The sequence below is a fragment of the Capricornis sumatraensis genome, chromosome 8 (assembly GCF_032405125.1).
Source record: "Capricornis sumatraensis isolate serow.1 chromosome 8, serow.2, whole genome shotgun sequence".
NCBI lineage: Eukaryota > Metazoa > Chordata > Mammalia > Artiodactyla > Bovidae > Capricornis > Capricornis sumatraensis.
Window position 1 is genome coordinate 25,553,121 of NC_091076.1, and position 27,690 is coordinate 25,580,810.

General features: G+C 47.1%; 1 protein-coding gene across 1 annotated transcript in view; it reads left to right on the forward strand.

The window, feature by feature from the left end:
- NAV2 (neuron navigator 2) overlaps positions 1 to 27,690 on the forward strand; it is a 421,834-nt gene that overhangs the window by 126,351 nt on the left and 267,793 nt on the right. Inside the window, exons 2-3 of the mRNA XM_068977628.1 lie at positions 6,006 to 6,123; positions 16,252 to 16,304. Of these exons, the coding sequence (XP_068833729.1) occupies positions 6,006 to 6,123; positions 16,252 to 16,304 (171 nt within the window). The remainder of the gene's footprint in view (positions 1 to 6,005; positions 6,124 to 16,251; positions 16,305 to 27,690) is intronic.

The window sequence follows — 27,690 nt, forward strand, 5'->3', positions numbered from 1 at the left end:
TGGACACTGTACTATTGTTGCAATGTCATTTTTGTACTTCGGGACAGTCAGAACTAAGTCATTTCAACCACACACTGCACAGTCATGGAAGCGATATGATGTTGACGATATCCCTGAAGTCTACAGTGAGACCTTGAATGAAGGCCAGACAATAGGTTCTCTTTACAACTGATTGGCTGGAAGCCACCTCAGATGCTATTAATAAATGACTAGTGTATCTTGAATCTCCACTCTGGCATTTCCTGCTAAGAGATTCATTTGCACCCCTTTCCTCCTGTAAGCACTGTGCTAATTCTACCTGCTGCCTTTTGGATCCATCAGGCAGCCCAACATGTTGGTCTGGACTTAAGGGTTGTTAGGGTAACGACTTTAGGTGCAGTTATTTTATAGATTTGGGGGAGGTTTCTTCCTTCCAATGCTACCATCCCCCTTCACTGGAGAGCTAATTGCAGTATAAACTTGGCACCTTCCCCATTGGTTTAACAACAGTGCAATTTTTATCAGTTTTCTTGTTACAACTAATAATCGGGTTCTTTACTTCACTTGATCTGTCAAGACTTTCCCTCTTTGATTTCAGCCTGTTTGATATGAAATGAGGTGGAGTTGTAAGCAAACAAATGACACGCTCCTTGAAATCCTGTCAAGGCTCATAAAGTGAATCAAAACGAATTCGCTCTCAGCTGTCATTGTCTTCCTTCCCCTTTTTTCTTTTCGAGCTTTGACAGAACTCCTTTCCCTCGCCAAGTGCTTCCGGAGCACTGATGAGGTCTCCCGCCAGAGCCGGTGGGGAGAGTGGTGAACTCAGTGAGACGAGTCAGAGTGGGAAAGACTCCTGCGGATACTAGTGGGAAAAGGTTCTAGAGCCTGTCCCTCTAGAATTTTTACTTGGAATGATGTGATACTTTGGAGTTGGGTGTGGCGATGATGGTTTTACTCTTTCCCAAAACTGTGTGGTTCTTTGTCTTGCCCATTTCTACTGAAAGTTCACCCATCAGGGAACAGTGGGCTCCAGGGAGCCCAGCTGGGGCAGCAGCAGTTCTAAGTCTCTAGAACCCTGGAGAAGGAGAGGTTCTGGAGAGGTTGATTCTGGATGCCTGAGGCTCAGAGAGGGTGCCCTGCCTGATGTAGCCCTTGCTTAAGATCTTTCAAACACACTCTGTTCCATTTTTTGTTGAGTTTCTGAACCTGATGAAGTCCTTAATGACGAAGGATGTGGTGAGCTTATTTTCCAAAGGTACTTCTAGGAAGAATGGTAGTTATTGCATGGGCTACTGAAACAGTAATAGAGGGGGAGGGCCCTGACCTGTGTCAGTGCTTAGCATGACCCATAAAAACTGTATTTCTTAAAATAAATCTAGGCATGTTCCTGTGACTCATTTCTTCAGAAAGTTGAGAGCTAGGGAGAGGAAACTCCAGATAAATTAATGATTCTTGTTTGGGTCCTGATTAGTGAGTTTGCATTATGGAGTGATTTATTTTCTCTATTCTTTCCTCTCTCCAATCAGTAAAGAGACTTGAGATCCTGGTTTGAGTATTTGCTGAGAGCTCACATTAAGTCACCAGTGTAATCAGTTTCTCAAGGATTTGCCCTTTTGCTCTCTGTTCAGCCCAACTCCACAACCACTTACCAAACCCCTCCTGTGCCCCCTTCTTGAGAGGCACGTCTGGGCCCAATGACGGGCAGGACACCATCTTTGCCCCCAGTCTGTGAGTGGGGGTGAGGTGATGGTGCCAGCATACAGGTTCCCTGCTTTGTATGCAGCTCGGGATGCAATTGGGAAATCAATAGTGAACTTCATGAAGGACCAGCATAGGAATGGAGTTCTGCTGTGTGGTCCCAGTGGAGGCCCTCAGGTGGGTGAGGTGGCAGGAGTTCAGAGATGGGGGAAGTGTGAGGTCCAATTTTCCTGGGGTAATAATAATCGTAATTATTCCTGAGCACTTGCTCAATGTAGGCACATTACATCAGTCCCTATGACACAGACTGGCTACTTTTTTCTGTAAAGAATCGGACAGTAAATATTTGAGGATTTGTGGGCCTAAAGTCTGTATCACAATTATTCAGCTGTGCCATTGTGGTGTGAAAGCAGCTACAGATGGCAAATGGATGTGGCTGGGTTCCCATAGAGTTTTGTTCACAGAAGCAGGTGGCCCATTGGGTTTGGCCTGTGTACAGTTGGCCAGTCCCTGCCTTATTGTGTATTTTGTATGATCCCCATTTTATGGAGGATAAAACTGAGGTATGGAGAGGTGAATAGGCATTCACTTGCCAAGGCCAGCTTGACTTGGTCAGTGCCCAAGCCCATGCTCTTAACTTTCACACACACCACCTCCCCTGCAAGGTTGGACACTGGCTGGGGAAGAGTGGGTGGATGCGAAGACTGCCTTGAGCCACAGTGTGAACAGTCTGCCTTTAGTCCAGTGGGGAGACGTTCGGAGCAGGTGACAGGATTAGAGGCACGCTGTTGGAACATACAGTTCGCAGTGGTGTGTAGGTGGATTCAAGCGGGGAGAAGAGCTCTTGTTTTAAACAGCTTTGAGTAGAGAAGGTCACTTCTCTGGCAGAGCCATTGCTGACCTCTGTAGAATTAAGTTCTCCCTGGCATACCAGGTACCTGTGTGGCCTCACCAGGACTCTGCACCGTGTGTGTAGGTGCCCCTGGACTTGCTGAAAGAAGCTTGCTTAGCCTTGGTTTCCTGCTCATCTGCGCACACACATGGAGGGCTGGCTTTAGAGAAGGTATGTCTATTTAAAAATACCCTTAATCACCTAAGAAGGGAATAAGCAGAGGTACCTGGGTTGCTTCCCACTCAGCGGTATTCTTGCCTGTGGCCTGTTCTCACCTCAGCCGGCGGTTGTGGGGCAGATGGCTTTAAGCTTTGGGATGTTCTCTTGGTCTCTGGCAGCTCACTCCAGTATTCTTGCCTGGAGAATCCCAGGGACAGAGGAGCCTGGTGGGCTGCTGTCTGTGGGGTCGCACAGCGTCGGACACAGCTGAAGCGACTTAGCCCCAGCAGCTTGGTCCCTCAGACCCTCAGCTGGTAGGATCCCTCCAGGGCCTGAGACATCCCTGGGGGTATATCTCCTACTTAGGGATGGATGCCTCACTCTCCATACCAGCCTGGCTGGTTTCTGGCCTGCTTGTCTTTTACCATCTACCCTGGTTTGTGATTGCAGAGAGAGTGCTCCAGACTCTTGAAATTGTCCTTGTGACAAAAGAGAAGGGGAGTGAGTCCTTGAGTCATTTGTGTCCTGGAGGTTCAGGGCAGAGGCTGTGGCTCGTTTTGTTCTGGCCCGTTTTATAATGCTGGGAGTCACCTTTCTCGTTATTCCTTTTATTTACTGGACACTTAGCAAGTCTCAGATTCTGTGTTCTTTATGTATATGGACTTGTTTCACCCTCATAATCACCTGATGATGTGTAGGTGTTGTTATTTCCCTCGTGAGCACACCCAGGCCAAAGGTCACAGATGTACTAGGCCTCCTGGCAGCTAATGTTTAAAGCTGTCTGCTCATGCCTCCTCATGACCACCTACTACCTCTGCTTCCCGAGCCCCATGTGGGTCAGGCCAGGGGCTTCCAGGTGGCACTTCACTGAATTCTTCACAACTACCTTCTGAAGTAGGACTGGCTGTGGCCATTTTACAGCTGGATAAACTGAGGCCCAGGAAAGTCAAGTGACTTGGTTAAGAAAAGTCACGTGACAGCAAGGGATTGATTTGGAGCTTTTATCTGTGTAAACAATTCTTTCAGCGTGAACATAACTGAATAGAAGAATAAGTCTCGTCAGTAGGAGGGTGTCATGGAGGGGGTGAGTGATTTGAATAATTTATACTCATATTCAGAGAAGCAGTGTTGAGCGCATCTAAAGGATTCTAGAGCCAGTCAGCCTGGGTTCAAATCCTGGCCTCTGCCACTTCCTGGTGACCTTGGGTAAGCTCCTTTACCTCCCTGCACTTCAAGTTTCTCTTCTGAAGCATAGACGCAGTACTAGCATCTACCTCACAGAATGAGGAGGCAATGAGTTAATGTGTGTTAAGTATTTGTACTAGTGTGGGGCATGTATTAGGCTCCGTGTTAGTTGTTACTCAGCTCCTACTCTGTATAAGCCACTATTTAAAAAAAATATGTTGTATCAGTCCTCATAAAAACTGACAAGTACACAGTATCGATCCCATGTTGCAGATAGGAAAACCTCGGCTCAGAGAGTTAAGGTGCTCAGCTAAGGTCAGACACCCATTCCTCCACACCTACCTACTGGGAAGTTCTAACGTGCCTCGTGCTATTGTAGGTCCTTGGGCTACAGCTTTGAACAAAACAACCGCAACGCCCCACCCCCACCCCCCCCTCCCCGGGGAGCCTCTAGAGTTGGGGCTTGAACCCTGGTCTTTCTCTTTCCTTTTGAATGTTTTTCCCCTTCCCTCTCTCCCTCTTAACAGTTTCATCCAGGGATCACTGACCTTTCAGACTGGCCATTGTAGTGACCAAGATGGCACTCCGCTTCCTTAGGTTTCTCAGTGCTTGTGAAATTGAAAAATGATCTTGCTGTACTAAATTTTTGATCTGACAATGTGGGAGTCTTGAGGGAAGAAAGTAACAGACAGGAGTTTTCTGTTCCCAGCACTTGATGAAGTAGACAGGGCACGTCCGCCTTGCCCACCCTTGAGATGAGCCCTCCTTCACTGTCGCAGCTGGAGTAGTCAGAGGTGCCCCTCCCTGGAAGGGCCCTGCTTTGTAAGTCCAGGCACTGGCCCATGAGCCCACATTTTGGGAGTTTTGAAGGGCAGCACCCCATTGTGTGAGATTCCCCTGATGAGTACAGTGTTGGGAAGAGCAGGATGGAGGGAGGGCTGGGGCTGGGGTAGGGCTTCCGCTGCTCTGAGTCCCTCGAGATCTCAGAGCAGGCCGGCTGATGGAGGTGCAACGATGGGTTTCATCGCTGCGGTGGAAACCTCAGCGCATGGGTTAGTGCATGAACTGCAGCCGCTGACATGGCCCAGCTGAGAGGGGACACTTCTCTTAATGAGCAGCCATATGGTCATATCCCTCCTGGGGGAAAAGAAGAAAAGGTTCTGATAAACACCTTGATGTTCCCCAACAAATTCACAAGTCCTCATAGGAAACTTAGCGCGCAAAACTGATGAGGAGGTTTTCAGTTTTATTTTCAGTTTGTGTCACTGTGGGAGAAAGTTTTCAGGTGAGAGTCTTCCTGGTTCGTCGGCCTGTTGGAAGAAAATACTCTTTGCGCCGGTGGCTCTGTGACTGGGAGGGGCGGGTCTGTGTCCCCTAGAAGGGTCTGCTTTTCTGATCCCGTGGCGGCCCAGCCTCTGCCTTCCGGGTGCTGTGCTCACCAATGCTGTGTTTAAATGTGTTGGAATTTGCTGGGGGATGTGTTGTTGTTGCCGTTCACAGAATCCCAACAGTGAAAATGATGCTGGGCTTTTAAATGAAGCTGATTAAATTTGAGATGATTGTGAGGCCATTAATAACTCCACTCACACAAGAGTAATTGAAGGGCTCTGTGTTTTGGTACTTGGCTCTCTTACAAGGGACCCAGGCTCCTGAGAACTCCTTTCTCTGAAATGGCCCATGAAAAGATTGCCTGTTGGGTGGTAACCTCCCCATACGTTTTCTCAATAAAGAGAAAAAGATGGGAAGGGGCCGGGTTGGGCGGTGGGGTGGGGGAGACCGCGCCTGCATTTAGAGCCTCAGCCTCTCAGAGCCGTCTGGTACAGACTGCTTAGTTCCGTGTCCCCTGTCCCATTCAGACCCCTGCGCGTTTTGAGGCTTTCTTTAGCTTTCTCCTGAGCCTTTGACGGCAGATCTCTCAATAGGTGAAAGCGCGGCTCTGGCCAGCTGAATGCCCCACGGGCACAATGCGCTGCATGTTAATGGCGAGGGCTGGCCCCAGACAGCTCGCCGGTGGGACAGTGGCTCCTACGCCGGCCCCGCAGCTGCTCGGATCTGACGGGGTTCCTAAAGTTGCCCGTGTGCTTTCTTGCAGATCTACACGGATTGGGCCAATCACTATCTAGCCAAATCAGGCCACAGGCGTCTCATTAAGGATCTCCAGCAAGACGTGACGGACGGTGTCCTCCTAGCCCAGATTATCCAGGTCGTAGGTAAGAGCAGATCTGACCTCAAGGGGATGGGGTTGAGGGGGGTTGGGTGGATGAGTTACCGTGGAGACCAGTCCAACAGGGGTCGAGTCTGGCAAGTGGGGATGGAACCCTGACATCATCTAAAAAAAGCAGTGTTTGTGTCCCATGTGTTGACAGTTTGACTCTGTTTTGTGTGGGAGGAGGCTGAGTACCAGCTCGTTTTGCCTGATAAGATCACCTACAGGGCAGTCTCATCTTGATTCCTCCAGAAAGAGACTGGTCGTGGCTGGGGGGAAGTGCTTGTGGTTTATAGAGGGGCTGTCTGTCCCCCTTCTTCTCTCCTATCATCTTTCTGGCTCTCTTATTGCCCCCTCGATGATGTACTTTTTTTGTGGATTATTCTGGAAATATTTCCAAAAAAAGAAAAGGCAACATGAGGCTGGTTCTTCCTTGTGAACTTTTATTGGGTCTGAGAAATCAAAGGCTCAGTCTCTGCAGAGGTCTGGTTCTGGTTTTAATACTGGGGGAAGGGAATTGGAGCAGCGGGATTTTTAATGCCTTGGCGGTGTGCTGGAGAAGAGTTATTCAGGGCAGGCACGTGGGTGGAGGCTGTGCACAGCTTTGCCTTGGGTCTTCAGGGAAGCACCCCAGTGGTCCTGCCTGAGAACTTGGAGCAGACCGTGGAGGCGGGAGGTCAATTAGATGGCATTAGGCTGATTGTTGTCGCTGGCAGCCTCGGCAGCCAACTCATGCCAAGGGAGAAGAAAGAAAAAAAAAGAAGCCCCAGCCCCTCGGGCGTGTTGTTATGGAAAAGTTGCTTATCCTTCAAGTATGCGAGGCAGCCGTGTATAGTTGCAGCTCTGCTCACGTCTGTGGAGATCGTACCTAAAAATACAGGCAAGTAGGCCTAAGGCGAGACTTTCAGAGTGCCATTTAGAGAGAAAGATGCTTCCTTACTGTCCTGAGATTGACTGAAGACCAACTTCCATTGGTCCTTCTTTTTCTCTCCTTCCCTGTATTAGTTTGCTGTTGCTATCTAACAGATTGTCACAAACTTAATGACGTAAAAGAACGTCTGTTCACTACCTCACAATTTCTGTGCATCGGGGGTGCACACACGGCTTAGCTGGGTGACTCTGCAAGGCCAGAATCAAGGTGCTGGCCAGGGTGAAGTTTTCATCTGGAGTTGGCTAGGTAGGAGGGTCAAGCTTGCTCAGATTGTTGAGGCCACCCCATCTCCTAGAAGACCCTCTCAGTTCTTTGAGACATGGACCCTGCTACCTGTTTTCCCATCTTTAAAATGGACACACAGAATTCCCTTGTGGTCCAGTGGTTCGGACTCTGTGATTCCACTGCAGGGAGCAGGGGTGCAATCCCTGGTTGGGGAACTAAGATCCCACATACTACATGGTGCGGCCAAAGGGAAAAAAAGGATTTTAAAAAAGCAATTAAAACAAATGGAATAAAATAGGCACAGCCATGCCTGTTTTTGGACTTCGCTGATAGCTCAGTTGGTAAAGAATCTGGAGACCCTGGTTCAATTCCTGGGTCGGAAAGATTCATTGGAGAAGGGATCGGCTACCCACTCCAGTATTCTTGGGCTTCCCTGGTGGCTCAGCTGGTAAAGAATCTGCCTGCCTTGTGGGAGACCTCGGTTTGATCCCTGGGTTGGGGAGATCCCCTGAAGAAGGGAAAGACTACCCACTCCCGTATTCTGGCCTGGAGAATTCCATGGACTGTATAGTCCATGAGGTTGCACAGAGTCGGACATGACTGGGTGACTTTCACTTTCATGCCTGCTTCATCTGATCTTGTGACAATCTTGTGAAGTGTAAAGTAGGCATCAGATGTGAAATGTCTTGGATACTGTGAAGTGTTTCTGGATAGGACTTGGTAGCCACTGCCTCGAAAGATGTGTGTAGAAAGATGAAGAGGCCTTGGAATCGATGTCAGAGTGTGTCATGATACATCAGTTATGTCTGTCGGGGCCCAGAGTTGGTGAATGTGTATGGCAAACTTACTAAGCATAGCACTATAGAAATGTAAGCTAGCACAGTTTTCATCATTGCTCAGGAGGATGCTTCCCTGAATCTATTCTGATGAGATGAACTCCCAAGACAGTGATCTCTCTGAGCCTGAGCTACTAGACTGTGATTTCAAAGGCTCAAGTTAGTACCACTGATTCCCAGAATTGGAGTCCTAGAGACTCCACCTTGTGCTGAACAGAAGTCCAGTGATTACGGTTACTCTTTGGCTGGAGACCTCCTACTCATTCTTGAAAAAAGTCAGTTTCCCTCTGATCCCCTACCTAGCTCTCTCCCAGGCAGAGCTGGAGGGGACTCTCCTCTGTCATCCCACTGACTGCTGTATTAGGCCTGGCTCTCCATAGGTGTGGCTCTGAGTCATCTTCCTTTCTGGGGTTCACAGCATTGAGCGTGGTGTCTGGTGTTGCAGTGATGTTCACAAGAAGTTGAGTTGATTAGTTGAGGGATGAGAGTGTCGCTCGCTGCAGCCATGGCTTCCCTCAGCCTGCGTTGGGTTGTTTTCCCACAGGCAGACCGAATGTTTCCCCTTCTCAGTGTGTAGTATTCTCCTGAGTATTCCTCTCACCTGTTTGTCACCTTCCTCCTTTCCAGGATGGGCTGCACTCTAAGGTTTGGAAAGGACCTTTTAAGAGCCTCAACCTGATGTATGAATTGCTTCTAGGAAAAGTCGTCAGCAGACTCTATTAAATGCTCCCTAGGATGGGCAACTAACTACCTCCACAGCTAGTTCTAATGATGGAGAGTTAGAGTCTTTTAAAAGCTCTTCTTTCATTAAGTCAAAATCTGCCCCCTGGATGGTAGTATCTCCCTGCAAGTTCTAGTTCTACACTCCAGGGCTACAAAGAGTGAGCTGATCTGAGGCGACTAGAGCATCAGTATAACCGAGGGCCACTGTGGATTATACCCATGGAATAAAGTAGGAGTACACAGATCTATGTGCTGCTAAATAAAGAAATGGATGATATATCAGTGGAAGAGAAGGGAGGACTCAACAGGAGAAGGCTGGCTGATGAGTGGAGAAGGAGTTGCAGCTGTGAGGGTGAACAGTAGTTAAGGCAAGAATCACCAGTGGGAGCTGAAATCAAGGGGAGAGCTTTGATGGAGAGCAGCCGTGTGCGTGGTCTCAAACGGGCTCTTCACTGCTGGTGTATTAGTTGCAAAGGGAAATAGAGTTACCACATGGGAGAATCAGGTGTCGTGACCAGGTGACCAGACTACATCCCTGATGAGAAGCAGCTGGGTGTCATGCGCTTCCTGATAGGATACCGCAGAAAGATTGCAACATCGCTTCACATTGTATTGCACTCAGGGGTTAGAAAGCCTGAAAGCCATCACGAGGACTCTCAGATAAACCCAAATTCTGGAACATTCTATCGAAAAAAACAAAAAACAAAAAATGCCTGAATTGTTCCAAAATGTCAGTGCTGTGAAAGACAAAAAAATATAGCTGAGAAATTGTTTAAGAGGAAAGGACACTAAAGAGACCTGACAGCTAAACGTACTGCATGACGCTGGACTGGATCCCATTCCGGGGGATAAAACGCAACAAAGGACATTTTTGAGTCAATTGACTAAACTGGAATATTGGAATTAGAGCAATGTTAAATTTTCTGAAACTTAGAATCGTACCGTGAAAAAGTATCCTCGTCCTTTGGAAGTACGCACCAAGAATAAGGGACATGGCCCTTGGAGGCCACACTAGGGCTTCCCAGGTGTGTGTGCCAGCCGCTTCAGTTGTGTGTGACTCTCTGTGACCCCATGGACTGCAGCCTGCCAGGCTCCTCTGTCCATGGAGTTCTCCAGGCAAGAAAACTGGAGTGGGTAGCCATCCCCTTCTCCAGGGGATCTTTCCAACTTCTGCCTTGCAGGCAGGTTCTTTACTGTCTGGGCCACCAGGCTTCCCAGGCGGCTCAGTGATAAAGAGTCTGCCTGCCAGTGCAGGAGACACAAGGTTCACGGGTTTGGTCCCTGGGAAGATCTCCTGGAGTAGGAAATGGCAATCCACTCCAGTTTTCTTGCCTGGAAAATTCCACAGACAGAGGAGCTTGGTGAGCTTCAGTCCACAGGGTTGCAAAGGAGTCAGACACAACTGAGCCTACACTACCATGATTCAGGAAAAATAATGTCTACCTGTAAAGAGAAGGAGGGTGTGAGAGAGAAAGGGAGACAATGAGAATGGAGGATGTTGTATGGAAATTCTCTGTACTGTTCCTATAACTTTTCTGAAGGTTTGAAGTTATTTTAAAATAATTGAACTCATCTAAATGAAGGCCCATCAAAACTTGGAGGCAGAGAGATTGTCCTTTTAAGTCACAACCTCTTCCTAGATCTAGGAGGGAGGAAGATTGTGCATAATGATAAAGGGCTCATGTGCTGTGAGGCCTGACCCATGATTAGGGAAAGGAGACGCTGGGTTAGCAAGGAGGGAATCAAGGAACATTTCATCAAGGAATTTATCTATAAGCCAAGACCTCAAACTGGGAGTTAGCTGGGTGAAGTGGTCAGGGAGGGCTTTCCTGGTAGAGGGAATAGGGTGCGGAGATGCTGGAGGGTAGAGACCCAGAGACTCAACAAGGCAAATAAGGCAAGGTACAGGGCTAACCCAGGAACAAAGCCAGTGGTTGAAGACTTGACTTTCAGGTTGGGGAATCTAACCATCTCCTCAGCTAGTTCTAATGATGGAGAGTTGGAATCCTTTGAAAGCTAAGATGTTTTATGTGAAGGAAAGCCTTCAATGCTCTTCACAGATGCTCTTCCTAAGTCAGTCTTCATCGAGCCCAGATAGGTCCTAGGCCCTAGCCTTCTATTTATCCATCCCCCCTCTTCCCAGATAGTGGGATACCTTGGGGCCCACACTCTTGCATCACTGCCTTCTGCCCGTTGGGCAGAAAATGAACCTTGTGCTGCCGCCTCTTGCTGCCCTTGCTCTGGTGACTGAGGGTTGAGTGTCTGTGTTCAGCCTCTTATTAGTATGATTATCTTCTTGAGTCCTGAGCTGCCCAAGGCCGGCAGTTGCCTGCCAGCCCATCAACGGTGCCGTGTCCGTGAGTTATTAGAAAGGTTTATGAGGCCAGGATAAACAGCATGAATCAAGAGGGAGAGACAGGCCTCCCTCCCTCTGCTTACATTGCTGTCACTCAGGGAGGATGCCAGAAGGGGTTGGAGTGAGCGAAGGAGAGAAGGGGGGCGGGAGGAAGAGAGGACAGAGAGAAGAGGGGAGGGAAACAGGATAAACAAAAGAGGCTTGGAGAGAAGGAGGAAGCCAAGACAGAGGGGAAGAGATTCCCGTTAGAGGTGACGAGGGCTGATAGCAGCTCATTCTCGACCACCATTTGGGCTGCTTCTGAGCACAACCAGGAAGTTCACACAACCCGCGGGACTCTACTTTCTGTTGATGACCTGCTACCATGGCATGACCTTGGGTAAGTCATATGCCTTTCAGTGAGGGCAGGCAGTTTATCTTTCTGGGCATTGGCAGAATGGCCAACTGCCCTGAACATACATAGTTGCCAAGCATAGATGCTTGGTGTCTTGAAATGCTCCGAACTCTTCCCAGGAGGTCTCTTGAGGAGTGACGAGCTTGATTTCATATTTCTTAAAGTGCACTGATGCTTTCCAATGACTAGATTGTCACCTTGTGTGCAGACAGGTCTGCACATTAGAGCTTGCTGGAATAAATACCACTGGCACTTCAGCATGCCAGTTGTAATGACTTTAATGAAGACTTTGGGAGACATGGCTTTGCTTCTTTTGTTTTCTACTTTGGGGCTGTAGCCAAAGAACCCCTACCCCGAGTTAGTAAATTCAGCTCTGAAGACCAAGCACCTCTTCTTACCAGCACAATGAGAGCTTCTATTATTGCTTTAAGTATTTATGATCAGCACAGAAATTCTTGGTGGGCTTCCCTGGTGGCTCAGCTGGTAAAGAATCTACCTGCAATGCAGGAGAGCTGGGTTCGATCCCTGGGTTGGGAAGATCCCATGGGGAAGGGAAAGGCTACCTACTCCAGTATTCTGGCTTGGAGAATTACATGGACTGTATAGTCCATGGGGTCACAAAGATTCAGACTCGACTGAGCGACTTTCACACTTTCACTTTCACAGAAATTCTTGAGAATTTACGTTAAAGGAGAAGTATTTATATTAGATGAAATTGGTAACTAGGAGGTCCAGGCTTTTGCATTTTTATTAAGCATTTATTTTGAGTTTGGTTTGAGTCATTTGACCTCTTCCATGTCTTCTTTGCTGCTGCTAAGTCACTTCAGTCGTGTCCGACTCTGTGCAACCCCATAGATAGCAGCCCACCAGGCTCTGCCATCCCTGGGATTCTCCAGGGAGGAACGCTGGAGTGGGTTGCCATTTCCTTCTCCAGTGTATGAACATGAAAAGTGAAAGTGAGAGTGACATCGATTAGTTGTGTCCAACTCTTCGTGACCCCGTGGACTACAGCCCACCATGCTCCTCCACCCTTGGGATTTTCCAGGCAAGAGTACTGGAGTGGGTCTTCTTTAGCGGGTTATAAATAGGCTCCACCCCATTGGTTTATTTTGAATATTATAAAACGGCAGCTTTAGCCTGATAGGAGCCCAAGGAACTCAATGAACACCTGACTGTGGTTTAAGTGATGGACTGAAAAGAAACTAGAGGAATAATTAGACTCAATCCCTTGGTATCATTTATCCAGAAGATATATAGTGAAGTGAGTGAAGTCACTCAGTCGTGTCCGACTCTTTGCGACCCCATGGACTGTAGCCCACCAGGCTCCTCTGTCCATGGGATTCTCCAGGCGACAATGGAGTGGGTTGCCATTTTCTTCAGGGGATCTTCCCAACCCAGGGATTGAACCCAGGTCTCCTGCATTGCAGGCAGACGCTTTAACCTCTGGGCCACCAGGGAACCCCAAAATATTACTTTGAGCCCCTTTTTTTGGTGGGGTGTGGCAAGAATACTGGAGTGGGTTGCCATTCCCTTCTCCAGGAGACCTTCCCGACCCAGGGATTAAACCCGGGTCTCCCGTATTGTAGGCAGACGCTTTACCATCTTAGCCACCAGGGAAGTCAGAGGTATATAAATGATCTTTAAAATGACTTCTCAGGATCACAGTTATCCATCCTTCACTTTAATGAGCATCAGTGAGCTGGGTATTGATCGGAACCCGATGACTTATGACTTTGGCCATCACAAGTATCTAACTGGAAGATACCTGGAGTGGCCTTGTTTCTCAAAAGCCGTATGTTTATTCTTCCAGTGGTGTATATCAAAATCCAAGGTCAGAGTGCTAGCCTGCCATAATTTCAAATGTATGAAGGAGTGCCAGGTGTCAAGGATCTTTCTTTTTTTTCCCACCTTCAGGACATACATTTATATATACACAAGTGAAAGGGCAGCTGCCTCAGAATAGGCAGTAAAACTTTGATTCATTGAAATATTCAGAATAGTCCTCAGTTCCCCTCCACAAATACATGTTGAGTGGCTGCTATGCGTCAGGCACTGCATTAGGCTCTGGGCTTATAATAGAAAAGAAAGCAGAAGGAAAGTCCTTGGTTTTGTGGAACTTACATGCTAGTGATGCCTTCTGGCTAATCGTATTTTCTGGTGAACTGAATAACAAGTATCTGTGAGTCATCCCATTCATTGGGCATCTTTTATGTGCTTTTCAAAGGTTTTATGGCACCTCTTTGGGGAGGAGGGAAAACCAGGTGGAAGAAGCTTCCTAAAATGCCTGTCCCAGTGTTCTTTTTTTTTTTTTTTTCCCCAGTGTTCTTAAGAGCTGAGAAAACTCAAGTGGCTCCCGGAAGACCGAAGTCTTCCCAGATGGGTCATAGGCCTAAATATCTATTACTCTGGGCCAAATTCTAAAGAAGGGGTAGATGAGGCTGAATGTATACTAACCAGCCTGTCTCTGGTAACCAGATTTTTAAATAATGTCCTGCCACTAGCTTGCTTTCTCATTTTTTACTTCTGTCTCAAGGTAGAAAGGAGAAGGCAGTGGCACCCCACTCCAGTGCTCTTGCTTGGAAAATCCCATGGCCGGAGGAGCTTGGTGGGCTGCAGTCCATGGGGTCGCTAAGAGTCGGACACGACTGAGCGACTTCACTTTCACCTTTCACTTTCATGCACTGGAGAAGGAAATGGCAACCCACTCCAGTGTTCTTGCCTGGAGAATCCCAGGGACGGGGGAGCCTGGTGGGCTGCCGTCTATGGGGTCGCCCAGAGTCGGACACGACTGAAGCGACTTAGCAAGGTAGAAATGCTGGAGGAAAAAATAAACCCAATGGAGGTAATAGTGGACTATATTTAAGTACAGGTGTTCTGAAACCTTAGTGTCGTGGTAAACTGTTTCTGTTATCCTTTTCAGATGCATTTTTTTAATGTCTTCTCATGGATGTTTTAGATATTACAGTCATTAAAATTGAATGTGATATATATAAATTTTGCAAGCACTTACTGAGCTGTAAGGATACAAGTGTGACAAACAAAATCTACCTGTCTGCATAGCTGGGGGAGGCTAGAAAAGGAGTTACACATTAGGTGGCTAAAAGCAACATAGAGGCAGTTTCCAGGCTGCTGGGAGAGTAGAGAGACCTAGTAGGCCTTATCTTTCTGGGGTGGTGACATGTAAAGGGATGTGGGATTGGGAAGGAATCTTAAAAAGTCTTCAGAGAAGGCAAATCTGTAGTTGTTTACTCTGAAGTCCTAGCTAAGTTTCTGGGTTAAAACTCAGATGGAGAGATCAAAAAGGAAAATTTTATATTATGTATTTTTACATAGATGTTAAAGAGTATGTATAATTGGATTAATGATTGCTACCATACAAAGAGGGCTTCCCAGGTGGCTCAGAGGTAAAGAATCCCTCTCAATGCAGGAGACCTGGGTTCGATCCCTGGGTCAGGAAGATACCCCAGAGAAGGAAATGGCAGCCCACTCCAATATCCTTGCCTGAGAAATCCCATGGACAGAGAGGAGCCTGGTGGGCTACAGTCCATGAGGTCGCAAAGAGTCAGACACAACTGAGCAACAGAACGACAACAACCATACGCGGAACTCTCACTGTGTGCTGGGAACCGCACTAAGCATTTTACTGGCATCATACAATCTTTTCACAGCTCCTCTTGTAAAGTACGTAGTATTAGCTCAATTTTGCAGATGAGCCAACTCAATTTTATAGGCGAGGCAATGCAACAGAGAGGTTGTATTACATGGCTAAGATCACACAGCTCAGAAACTGTAAAGTTGGGCTGCAAACTGGGGTATCTTTGCCTCCAAACCACTATACATACTGCCTTTCTTGTAGCACTGCAGTTGCAAACCCAGATGTCCTAGGCTATATCTTACAAGGGTTCCTTTAGACTGAGGATGAAACGCATTCACCATGGGCAGCTGGGCCTTTCTTCCTTGTTTTTTTGTTTTTTGTTTTTTGTTTTTTTTTGATTTTCAGCTTATGCAGTTCAGTCTCTTTCTGTCACTTCTCTAAGTAGGTCGGCGCTCTTTTGACTTCAATAGAGTATGTTCCAGATTTAATCTGGACATACTAAATGGCATGGATGTATCATTTATAAAGTCTCACTCTCTTGTTTTTCCATCGGGAATGGGATCCCAGTGGGAATAAGATCCACTTTGGGAATAGGATCAGGACAGCCTAAAGCAACCTTAATATTTCTGGCTAAAAATGGAGTGAGATGCTACCATCTGTGGCTTTTGTCCCCAGGAGCTGCACTGTGGCTACATGGATCTCACTCAAGCACCCCATCTTTTGCGGGGAAGTTGCAGTTGCCTTTTCAGAGCCTAGAGCACAGTCACAGCTCAGTCCATTTCCCAGTGTGCAAACATTTCCACCCTGCCCCATCACTCCAAGACTGTCGCCAGTGCAGTTGTCTCTGCCTTAGATGACGGCGACCTTGCCCCAGCTGTCCCTGGAGGACAGCAGCTCGATGAGTTAAGTCCTGAAGCTTGCTAGAAGCGTCTCAGTATTTCACATGCCTGTGCTGGTTGGACAAACCCCAGAATGGGCCTTAGGACTGGCTTGGCCTCAAGGGTCCTGAACATCACTGCTTGCAGTGTCTGTGATGATTATTTGTTTTTCTGACTCTTGTTTCTTTTGTCAGCAAATGAGAAGATCGAAGACATCAATGGCTGTCCGAAGAACAGATCGCAAATGGTAAGTGATGCACGGGCAGTGAGTGTCTATGTTAGGTTAGTAAGCCCCGCCTCTAAACGATAGTGACTGTCTTGAAAACATTTACACCACGAGCTTTACTCTGGGGGATTATATTAATAAACTAACAGCCATTTCCAAATAGCCATGGTTTGCCTCTCTGACATTTGTTGGCATTTACTGAAAAATAACTGAATTTTACATAGTTTCGTGAGACAGGGAAAATGAAATACGGTCCTTGTTCTTAGAAACAAGTTATACAGAGCTGGTGCAAACATATCCTTGTTTAGAACTTGGGCCGCTAGGACTCTGCTTTTTCCTCGATGACCTACAACCATTTCTGTTTGTGTGTGGTGCTGGGGCACAGACGGAGTGATGGTATCGTACAACCCAGAAACTGGGGCATGTGTTCTGGTTGCCTTTAAAGGTTAGAATGATGTGAAATCAGAACTGTGACAGGCAATGTGAAATGTTTGATCACATCCAGACCAAGCACAACGTGACCGTGACAAGTGACATTCCCTCTGGTGTGATATGCTTAAGCTCTGATATTATAGCTTTAAAAAGTCTTCTAAAATCTATTTTATTCTTGTTTCATGTTCTACACATAAATCTTTGACTTAAAATTCATGATCACTGTTGAGTTCAGAAACCACTGAATGGTGATATTCCGAGTATTCAGTTTTCCCCTTTGCAGTGCTTTTCAGATGTGAGTATTTCCACAAAAAATGTATTCACAAAAGTCTTTTAAGATGACACTGTGATACTTGTTTAAAATATGAAGGTGGCAACTGAAGGACAGCTTTTTTTTTTTTTTCTGGATATTAATTTGCTTTGAGAAATCTTAAAAAAAAACACCATAATTTGTTTTTCTAACTTCACCCTACTCCCGTTTGAGTGGGCACGATTGTATAGTTTCATTCCAGAATACACTGAAGTGACTGGCATTCCTTGGGTTTGCTGTTTAATTTTCTGAATTGTTATCCCAATGAGTGGACTGATAGCCTTTTCAGTCAACTTTTGTTTTTTCACACACACAGAGTTTCTTGTTATAAAGAGGAGTGAATGTCTCTGGCGGGGGTGGGAGGAAGGGCCGTCATTTTTCATGTTAAATTCTAAAACAAGTTTCTCTTTTTCTGTTGTTCCACTGGAGACTGTGTTTCTTCTTGTTTGGCCCAGAGAGCAGCCAGTCCTCACGTAGGAAAGTCCCCGTGCAGACATCTCCTGGCTGTTTTGACTTGTGGGAAAGCTTGGCTGCTATTTTTGCTAGAGCTACTTGCAGCTGTCTGGTGTATTAATAATTGAGAAAATTTGGAAGATAGAAGACTTAATTTTAGTGCAGGCATTTTACATATGCAGTCCCAGCATCACATCAAGGAGATGTAGTATTTCCCTCTGGGGTGGAAATGCATGCCTTTGTTCCAGTCCATGGTACTGCAGATGGAGGCCTGGCAGGCGAACCTAGGAGCCTTTTCTTGCGTTTGGTACATCTGTATCTTCTGTACCTTCTATCTGAGATGTTTGTTAAAGTCTGCTTTCAAGCTTAAGAGGTAATACCCATCACCTCGGATTCTTCTGTGCCAACTTAGTCTATGTATCAGTGCCACGTAGCACCAACAGTTTTGTGGTTTCTCTATAACTCTTTCAGCTATGGAAGTCTTGGGTTTTTGTTTTGTTTTCTTCATGGACTGTGTTTTGTTTTTTTTTAAGAACACTGGAATATGAAATTCTAAAATTGTCTATGATAATTAGTTCCAGCTTAGAGGTGGGGCGGCAGACCAGGTCTGGTGGTGAAAGTGGCAGAGGATAGTTCAGCAGATAGGATGTGAGTCCAGGGAAATATCAGAACCTCTGCCACAGTCCTTCCATCCTGTGGGAAGTGAGGAAGATGAGGATAAGGGCTACAGGGGCCCTGTTCTTTCACCTACATCACGGACAATGACAGATCCCGCAGGCAGCACTCGCCTCGGGCACACGGCCAGTGCAGCTTACACGCAAGCACAGGCATCGTTCCGGCCGGTAGGATGCTCTGTGTACACCCGTGTGGGCACGTGCATCCTGCTTATGGGAAGCATCACTGGGGAGTATAGCATAGTGGACGGGCCGCCATTTCTAGATTCCTGGAAGGTCAAGCTCCCAGTTAGGCTTCCCAGTTAGGGCAGTCAGTGATAAAGATCTGTTGTTTGCTAAATGTTGCCTATTTGGAGGAGACCAGAGGCAATGCGTATGGAGAGCCTCATGTTGACAAAAGGCAGATGACTTGGTGAGGGGTTTGGGGAGCGTACCTGCTGGGAAGGTAGCTGTGACTCCCTAGAGCTAATGTTCTCCCACCCTAAGAGAACAGAGCATCTTCAGGGGCCTTAAATAATGGAGACAGAATCAGGTTTGCTTCAGAGCAGGGGAAATGGGTGCTATTTCAGTTTTCAAGGGGCAAATCATTTCATTAACGAATCGCTGGGCCAGCACGAGAGCTTCGATTTTGCAGGTGGGTACCCCCTCCTCTCCTCCTATTCCCTTCCTCCTGACCCACCAGGCTACCCAGAGCTCCACTCTCGAACTCCTGCCCTCCAGGCTCAGCTTCGGGTTCTGCTCTCTCCCCAGAAAATGTGGACGTGAAAACGCAGAGCTGTGGCCTATGGACTAGAGAATGCCCGGGGGCCTTGGTGCATAAACATTGTGGGCGTGGCACTGCGTGCTTTTAGCCTGTCAATCAGCAGAGGCTCACAAAGTGCCCACCAATGCCAGGCACTGGTTTAGGCCTTGTGAATACCCAGGTGCAGGAGATGGGATCCCTGTCCTCAGGGAGCTCAGTAATGAGTGGGCAGGAGACCGGAGAACAATTTGAACACTAGAATAGTGCTGTTCCCATAGACATCTATGCATGGGACATGGCGGGGCCGTTCCACTCCAGGACAAGGGGAGCTTTAGAAGTAACTGCCCAGGGGTGAGTCTTGAGAGGTGAGAGGGCTCACCATGGGGGATAAGGAGTGGAAGAAGATTCCTATTTCTGGAGGTGTTGTTCACCTGAGGATGTCATGGGCCCTGCACGGGCAGTTTGTAGCATTTGCTCAGGGATGCTACCACGTGCCATCAGCTGTGTCTGGTGAAACTCTTCTGGGCTTTTACCAAGGTCATTCCTTTATCCTGTTGTGTCTGAGATGACGGATGGGGCATGGAAGAGCCCAAACTAAGACACACCCATAGACATGATGGTCTTTTCAGGCCTGGACCAAATCTTCTGTAGTCGGCATCACTCCCCAGGTGGCAGCATTTCAGGGAATAGCTCCACTGGACCCTGGAGTGAGGTTTTCTAAAGGGAAATACCCACGGTGATCGACCCCTGTGGATGGCATGTGGGGAATGGTGGTTAATATCAGCACTCACATGTGTCGGTTCAGTGTTTTAAGACCTTTCACACTCACAGGAAAGCATATCACTTCCCATTTCTTTGAAGAGACCCTGGTGCTGGGAGCAAAGGGCTGTCCTCAGGGACAGGCAGAGCCAGGGCCACGGGCATCTCCTGTCACCCGGTCGTAGCCCTCCTGAAAAAGGACTGATCTGCAAGCGAGGTGCAGGGAGCATGACCGTGGGACTTTCCCGAGTGAGCCCAGCCTCAGCTTGTGTTGAAGGAGTCCTTTGCTCTCTTTCAGTCTGACCTAGATGCTTTAGGGGCCAGATCCTTGGAGATGGAACTGTAGAAACAACACTCTCCACCCCACCCCTCAATCCATCCATTTGGCCCTTAAATAGGTTTGTGTCTGTGTTCAGAGCTGGTTGACATGTTTTGTCTGTTTAGCATTGCCATGGCAACCCTTGGGGCATCTTTTTGGCTTTCAAGTGGTGTGCTGAGCAGAGTTCTGTGTGTATTTGGAAGGAGAAACATTGCTTGGAGTGCAGCCAGCAGGCGCTGGGTCTGCCAGTGCCTCGCGCCTTGAACCCACTGTACTCCAAGACTCTGGCTCACTTTGGAGCCCAGGAGAGGACGCCGCAGGGGGTGGCTTTCTGTTTTCATCATTATTATTTTAAGTAGTTTGGCTTTGTGTTGTTGATTGAGAGAGGTGCAAAGTTAGCAAAGCTGCAGGTCCTTTCAGGCCCTTTCAGCGGAAAGTCCCGGCCTGTTTTCCCCTCTGGCTCTGGCCTGGGGTCATCTGGGGCCTCCCAGTCCTGCCTTGCCTGCTCACCTCCTCCTGGGCCCTGCGGGAGTCCTGCCTGCTTCCCTCAGCCCTTCTAGACCTAGGGCCTGCCTGGACTTGGGAACCAGACAGGCCACCTTCTGCTTCCTTCTCTGCTGTCTGTGGCCTTGAGCTAATTATTTAACCTCTCGAAGCCTCTGTTTCCTGTTCTATAAAGTGGACTTGATAATAATACGAACCTCATAAAGGTTTTGTGAGGACTAACGAGGCTGTGAAAGTGATGATAATAGATGACAGTAATAATAGTGAAACTCTAAGGCCCATCAGAGTGTTTGCAGTGTGCCGGGTGCCTAAGTGCTTCACAAATAGCCTCCCAGCAGCTCTCTGGGGTAGATGACCTCATTGCCCCCATTCTCCTTAGCACCTGGTCAGCACTCTGTCAAGGGTCAGTCAGGAACTAGGGGACAGAAAACCTTCAGAAATCTGAGAAGAGCTACTGGCCTTCTCCTTCCTGACTCATTCACGCCCTGGGATTTTGCATACGGTGTGAGCAACTCAAGGGTCACAAAGGCCTCTGGGGGTCCACAGACCCCACCTTTGATGCCCCTGCTGCTTAGGGCACAGGTCTGCTCCTCACCCTGTCCTTTCAGGGGGCCCCTGTGGACAAAAGTCACCACCTAAGTTCCCCAAACAAGAGGAATTTGCCTCTAACTCACTCCAGTTTTCTTGACTGGAGAATTCCATGGACAGAGGAACCTGGGGGACTGCAGTCCATGGGGTTGCATAGAGTCAGACACGATTGAGCAACTAATTTATTTACAGAAGGATAGCACATTGGCTTTCAAAATTCTGTTCCATGAGCAGAACCCCTCCCATTCCCCCCCAAATGATATGTGGCACCCCACATGTAAAACTAATAAAAACTGAATGACTGCTTTACATGGGATAAGGCAGCTCAGGGCAGGGACCATCACAGATCTCCCTTGACCTGCCTTTTCCCTCCCCTTCCCCACTCTCACGTTTGCCCCTGAAGCCCTCTTTCAGAAGACCAGCTACTGAAAATACACAGTGTGATAAATCTCAGGGCCTCCTACCCAGACGTCAGGTTCCAGCTCTAGTCAGGTCTAGCCCATCCTCTGGGGAAGGCAAAGTGGGACTTGAGTCCCACTCCAGTGCTCTTGCCTGGAAAATCCCATGGACGGAGTAGCCTGGTGGGCTGCAGTCCATGGGGTCGCGAAGAGTGGGACACGACTGAGTGACTTAGCAGCAGCAGCAGCCTGTCTAACAGGGTGGTTTTAAGATGTGCATGAGACGATCTGTATGATGTGCCCGCGTGCTGCTGGGCACAGAGGAAGCGTGCAGCCAGTGTTAGCTCTTAATAGGGTGATGGTTTTTCAAAATACCTCAGTATTTTTGCCTGGAGAATTCCATGGACAGAGGAACCTGGCGGGCTATGGTCCATGCGGTTGCAAAGAGTCAGACACAAGGAAGCATCTGAGCATCAGTATTTTTCAAAAAATAGATGTTTTAAGAATGGCTAGCTTTGGGTGAAGGGTTTTTAGACAGTGTGGCCCTGGGCCATCCACTTGGCCTCTCAGCACTGCTCTTCCTCCCCCAGGAAATGTGGGGAATAATAACAGCTTTATGATTAAAGGCAATTATTGTTTATATTTTGCACATGGAGATCGAACTTTAAAAGGTTATTTTTTTTCCTCAGATCACTCACCTAGGAGGCAGAGTAGGAGTTTGAAGCCAAGACTGTCTGTTCTGAGAGCCTGTGATGGTCGTTTCTGTGACAGAGGACAAAGAAGGGACGTAATGGTCCCCACGTCCCAGTCCCTGTTCTCCTTGTTCTCCCTGGTAGACACCGTAGAACCAGCTGGGTTTAGCCGGGAGTTACCGAGAAAGCAGGAGAGTATTTCTGGAGAGGGCCTGAGTTGACCTGTTGATGGAACTCAAGAGCTGGAAAAAGGGGCAAAAGGCCCCCAGAGAAAGGCAGGCTCTTGAGATACCCAGGGAGAGCCCTGGCGCCAGGTACCTCCAGCTGTGTTCTCCATGGAGCTTCCTGAGCTAGGGCAAGACTGACTGTCTACAGTGAGATCAGGTTTCCAGCCCCAGTGACCTTGAGCCCTCCCAACAGCTGTCAGAAAGCCAGCCACATGCCTGGGGAGTGTCTGAGATCCTTGGGCAGCTGAGTTGCCTTGTCCCTGGGCCCTTGGACCTATTTTTACATGCCCCCAAGGGCACACACATTACAGAACCAAGAAAGAATAAAGAAAAGTCCACAGGTCCCCTAGAACTTAAAGTGGAGGGTTGGAGAGTCCAGGGCGAAGATGGACAGGAAGCACCCACTGCTTCCTGTTCAAATGGCACAGGCAGTATCACTGTGTTACGGCCGGCATTCTCTTTCAAAGATGATGGCCTATCTCCACGTCTGTCTCTTTCTTACCTCTTCGGTCACTTCTCTGTTCAAAACCATCATTAGCTCCCCATGGAACTTTGCGTCCTCTTGAGTACACATTGGAAGGACTGATGTTGAAGCTGAAACTCTAATACTTTGGCCACCTGATGCGAAGAGCTGACTCATTGGAAAAGACCCTGATGCTGGGACAGGTTGAGGGCAGGAGGAGAAGGGGATGACAGAGGATGAGATGGCATCACCGACTCAATGGACATGAGTTTGGGTAAACTCCAGGAGTTGGTGATGGACAGGGAGGCCTGGTGTGCTGTAGTCCATGGGGTTGCAAAGAGTCAGACACTACTGAGTGACTGAACTGTTCTGAGTTCACAAAGAAGGGCCTTCACTATCTAATTACTGGTATACTGGTATCTCCTTCCACTTGGCCGCTCAGACTGTCTCCTTAGCCACACTGGACTTGGAGTGTCCCACGGAGGCCATGTCCTCTCATGCCTCCCATTTTGATGCAAGATGTCCAGTCTGCCCGGGAGACCTGATGAGTGTCCCACCTGGGTAATGTAACCTTTAATATTCAGGTCAGCTGTTAAGTAATTGAGATAACTAGGTGTCTTTTGCCCCTTGTGTCCCCAGATGTCCAGTACCTGCATGTGTTATAACTTGCTGTTTGTGGTTGTCATTGAATTGTCTTCTCAAAGGGAGATGCTGTGTCTTTCACCTGAGGATCTAAGCAGGATCTAAGCATCTATCACTTAAAATACTAGTGTATCAGTTCAGTGCAGTTCAGTTGCTCAGTCGTGTCCGACTCTTTGCGACCCCATGAATCACAGCACGCCAGGCCTACCTGTCCCTCACCAACTCCCGGAGTTCACTCAGACTCACGTTCATCAAGTCAGTGATGCCATCCAGCCATCTCATCCTCTGTTGTCCCCTTCTCCTCCTGCCCCCAATCCCTCCCAGCATCAGAGTCTTTTCCAATGAGTCAACTCTTCGCATGAGGTGGCCAAAGTATTTGAGTTTCAGCTTTAGCATCATTCCTTCCAAAGAAATCCCAGGGCTGATCTCCTTCAGAATGGACTGGTTGGATCTCCTTGCAGTCCAAGGGTCTCTCAAGAGTCTTCTACAACACCACAGTTCAAAAGCATCAATTCTTTGGCGCTCAGCCTTCTTCACAGTCCAACTCTCACATCATAGCCTTGACTAGATGGACCTTAGTCGGCAAAGTAATGTCTCTGCTTTTGAATATACTATCTAGGTTGGTCATAACTTTTCTTCCAAGGAGTAAGCGTCTTTTAATTTCATGGCTGCAATCACCATCTGCAGTGATTTTGGAGCCCCAAAAAATAAAGTCTGACACTGTTTCCACTGTTTCCCCATCTATTTGCCATGAAGTGATGGGACCAGATGCAATGATCTCATTTTCTGAATGTTGAGCTTTAAGCCAACTTTTTCACTCTCCACTTTCACTTTCATCAGGAGGCTTTTTAGTTCCTCTTCACTTTCTGCCATAAGGGTGGTGTCATCTGCATATCTGAGGTGATTGATATTTCTCCCGGCAATCTTGATTCCACCTTATGCTTCTTCCAGCCCAGAGTTTCATGATGTACTCTGCATATAAGTTCAATAAGCAGGGTGACAATATACAGCCTTGACGTACTCCTTTTCCTATTTGGAACCAGTCTGTTGTTCCATGTCCAGTTCTAACTATTGCTTCCTGACCTGCATATATGTTTCTCAAGAGGCAGGTCAGGTGATCTGGTATTCCCATCTCTTTCAGGATTTCCCACAGTTTATTGTGATCCACACAGTCAAAAGCTTTGGCATAGTCAATAAAGCAGAAATAGATGTTTTTCTGGAACTCTCTTGCTTTTTTGATGATCCAGCGGATGTTGGCAATTTGATCTCTGGTTCCTCTGCCTTTTCTAAAACCAGCTTGAACATCAGGGAGTTCACTGTTCATGTATTGCTGAAGCCTGGCTTGGAGAATTTTGAGCATTACTTTACTAGTATATAGTAGGTGTTTAATAAATGGATGGATGGATAGACAGATGGAAAGACCAAAGAAGGAGCTGGCCTGGATGTGTCTATGGGGTTAGAGAATTATAATACACTGTTATTCTCATATCATTATCTGCTATTGAGCAGTGATTTGAGTGTTCGCTTGGAAGTTCTTCCTTCGATTTAAGACATGGATATTTAGCACTGTTCTAGAACGACCTTTCCTTCTCTTATTTCTTTTCTTCCTTAGTTTATTCAGAAGATCCAAGGACCTTATAGCTAATTTTTCACTTACTGCGTTATTTTATGTTGTTCAAGGTAAGCGTTTTTAGGCATCCTTAAAACTACCAGACAGAGATGGTTAACACTGATAATAAAAATGAAGGTAGTCACTGTTCTTAGTACTTTATATATGTTAATTCATTTTATTCTCACAACAACCCTATGGAGTGAAGAACATATCTTGTTCGTTCCACTAAAGGGTATGGAGAACTTAGATTCCGATGCCATTTGCTGTGCTGTGCCAGGGGCCAAATGTGAGTCATGTTAAAGAAGCTTTTGTCCATTTCCCCTCATTCTGTGTAACCCGGGGTTTCTGCCTTTGTCCCTGGTTCTGTCAGGGTTTTATATTATTATGATTTTATATTATTGTGTTGTTAGTCAGTCGTGTCCTATTCTTTGCAACCCAATGGACTGAAGCCTACCAGGCTCCTCTGTCCATGGGATTCTCCAGGCAAGAACACTGGAGTGGGTTGCCATTTCCTCCTCCAGGGGATCTTCCTGACCCAGGGACAGAACCCGGGTCTCCTGCATTGGCAGGTGGATTCTTTACCATCTGAGCCACCAGGGAAGCTAATATATTAATAGCAAGTACTTATACGTGAAAGTGGAACAATGTTCTAGACATTTTATTTTCGTTATAACTGATTTTTTTTGGTCTTCATAAAACTCTCTGAGAGCATATACCTTTATTATTTCCATTTCACAGATGAGGAAACTGAGGCAGAAAGAGGTTTAGTAACTTATCTTAGGTCACATGGCTAATAAATGACAAGCTGGGGTTTGAACCCTGGAAGCCTGACTTTATTCCCTTGAGTCTTATGCTAGTCTACATATAAGGAAATAGACTGAGGAAGGGAAAAAGAAAACTGATGTGGAGGTGCGAAAATTAGATTTGTGATGCTATCTCCTTGTATAAGGAAGGGCAGAGTTTTGGGATGTGGCATTCCATCAGAGAAGAAGATTTGGGATGAAGAAGAAGAAGCCTGGACCCCAGAATCAGAAAGACCTGGGTCTCACATACTGGGCAGGTGTGCTGGGCAAGTTGCTGAAAATTTGCGTCTTTACCCTCATCTGTAAAAGGCAGATAATTATGGAAGCTGCCTGGAGGGTGGCCAGAGATGAGTGAGAGTGGTAATAAAAGCACCTGGTATCATCCTGTTTCATGAAAAGAGCACATGAGACTGTCATTCCCTTCCCTGTTTACAAGTCCCATCTTTCCCAACTATTGACTTGCGCATGAAAAAGGCCTTTCCTATTCAAAAAGTAGGTACTGGTGTGGTAGGCTGAACAATGGACCCCCAAAGATGTCTACATTCTAATCCTTGGAACCTGTGAATATGTTCTTTTAAATGATAAAGGGGATTTTGCAGAGGTGATTAAATTAGGGATTTCGAGATAGGAGGATTATCCTGGATTAAATGAGCAGGCCCAGTGTGATCACAGCGGTCCTTCCAAGACAGGCAGGAAGGTTAAGAGAGAAGATGTGACCGTGGAATGTAGAAGCAGGATCAGAGGAGAGAGAGGAGGAGAGGAGGGAAAAGTGAGAGGCAGGGGGAACGGCAGAGGGAGAGAATGAATGAGAGAGAATGAGGCTGGGAGATCCTGTTGGGCGGACTTTGAAGAGGGAAGAATGGGCCATGAGCCAAGAAATGCAGGTGGCTTCCAAAAGCTAAAAAAGACAACGACGGATTCTCCCCTAGAACCTCGAGCATAAACGCAGCCCTGCTGACTCCTTGAGTTCAGCCACTGAAACTGATTCTGGACTCCTGACCTTCCAGAATTTTAAGGTAATAAATACATGTTGTTTTCAGTTATGAAGTTTGAGGCCATTAGTTACAGCAGCAATAAGAAACTAATACACTATGGGATTGAAACGAAGTAACTTACTGTATTAGGAAGCTATTTAGGTTTATAGCAGAGGCTGATTTTACCACTGTTCATGGGACACTTCAGAATGGAGATTGGCACATCTGTACGCTTAGCACAGGTCATTGCAGGAACGTGTGGGGAGGTGAAGGCCACATTTAGCCTCCAGCACTGTGACCATGTGTGGGCCGCCTCAGATACTGAGCTGTCATGGGAACGGCAAGCGCCGTTCCATCTGCTGTTCAGAAGCGGATACACGGTATTCCTGACGCTGAGTAGGCACTATGCTCCACAGTGAGTGTGCGTTTGTCTTGAAATCAATATGACATTTAAGCACACCTTATGAGAGACATATTTTATAGGCTTAGGTAATCCCATCAAAGCTTTGTAGTACATATAGCGTGAGTTTTTTTTTTCTTTTTAATCTTTTAGTTCAATGAAAAGTTCCATGTTTGCAGCTAAGTATATTGAAAGTGCTCAGATGATGTCAGATGAGCGAGCTAAACAATAAGTGTTCCAGATCTCCGGGAGCTTTCCAGAGAGTGGGACGATGGTATCTGTTTTAATCAAGTTTTAATATGTGAAATATACTATGAACTTTTAAATGCTATCAAGAAACTTGAGTCATCCTAGGCCCCCAAATTTTCAAATCCGGTCTTTTCTTTCTCAGCTTTTTCTTTTAACTTTGTTATAA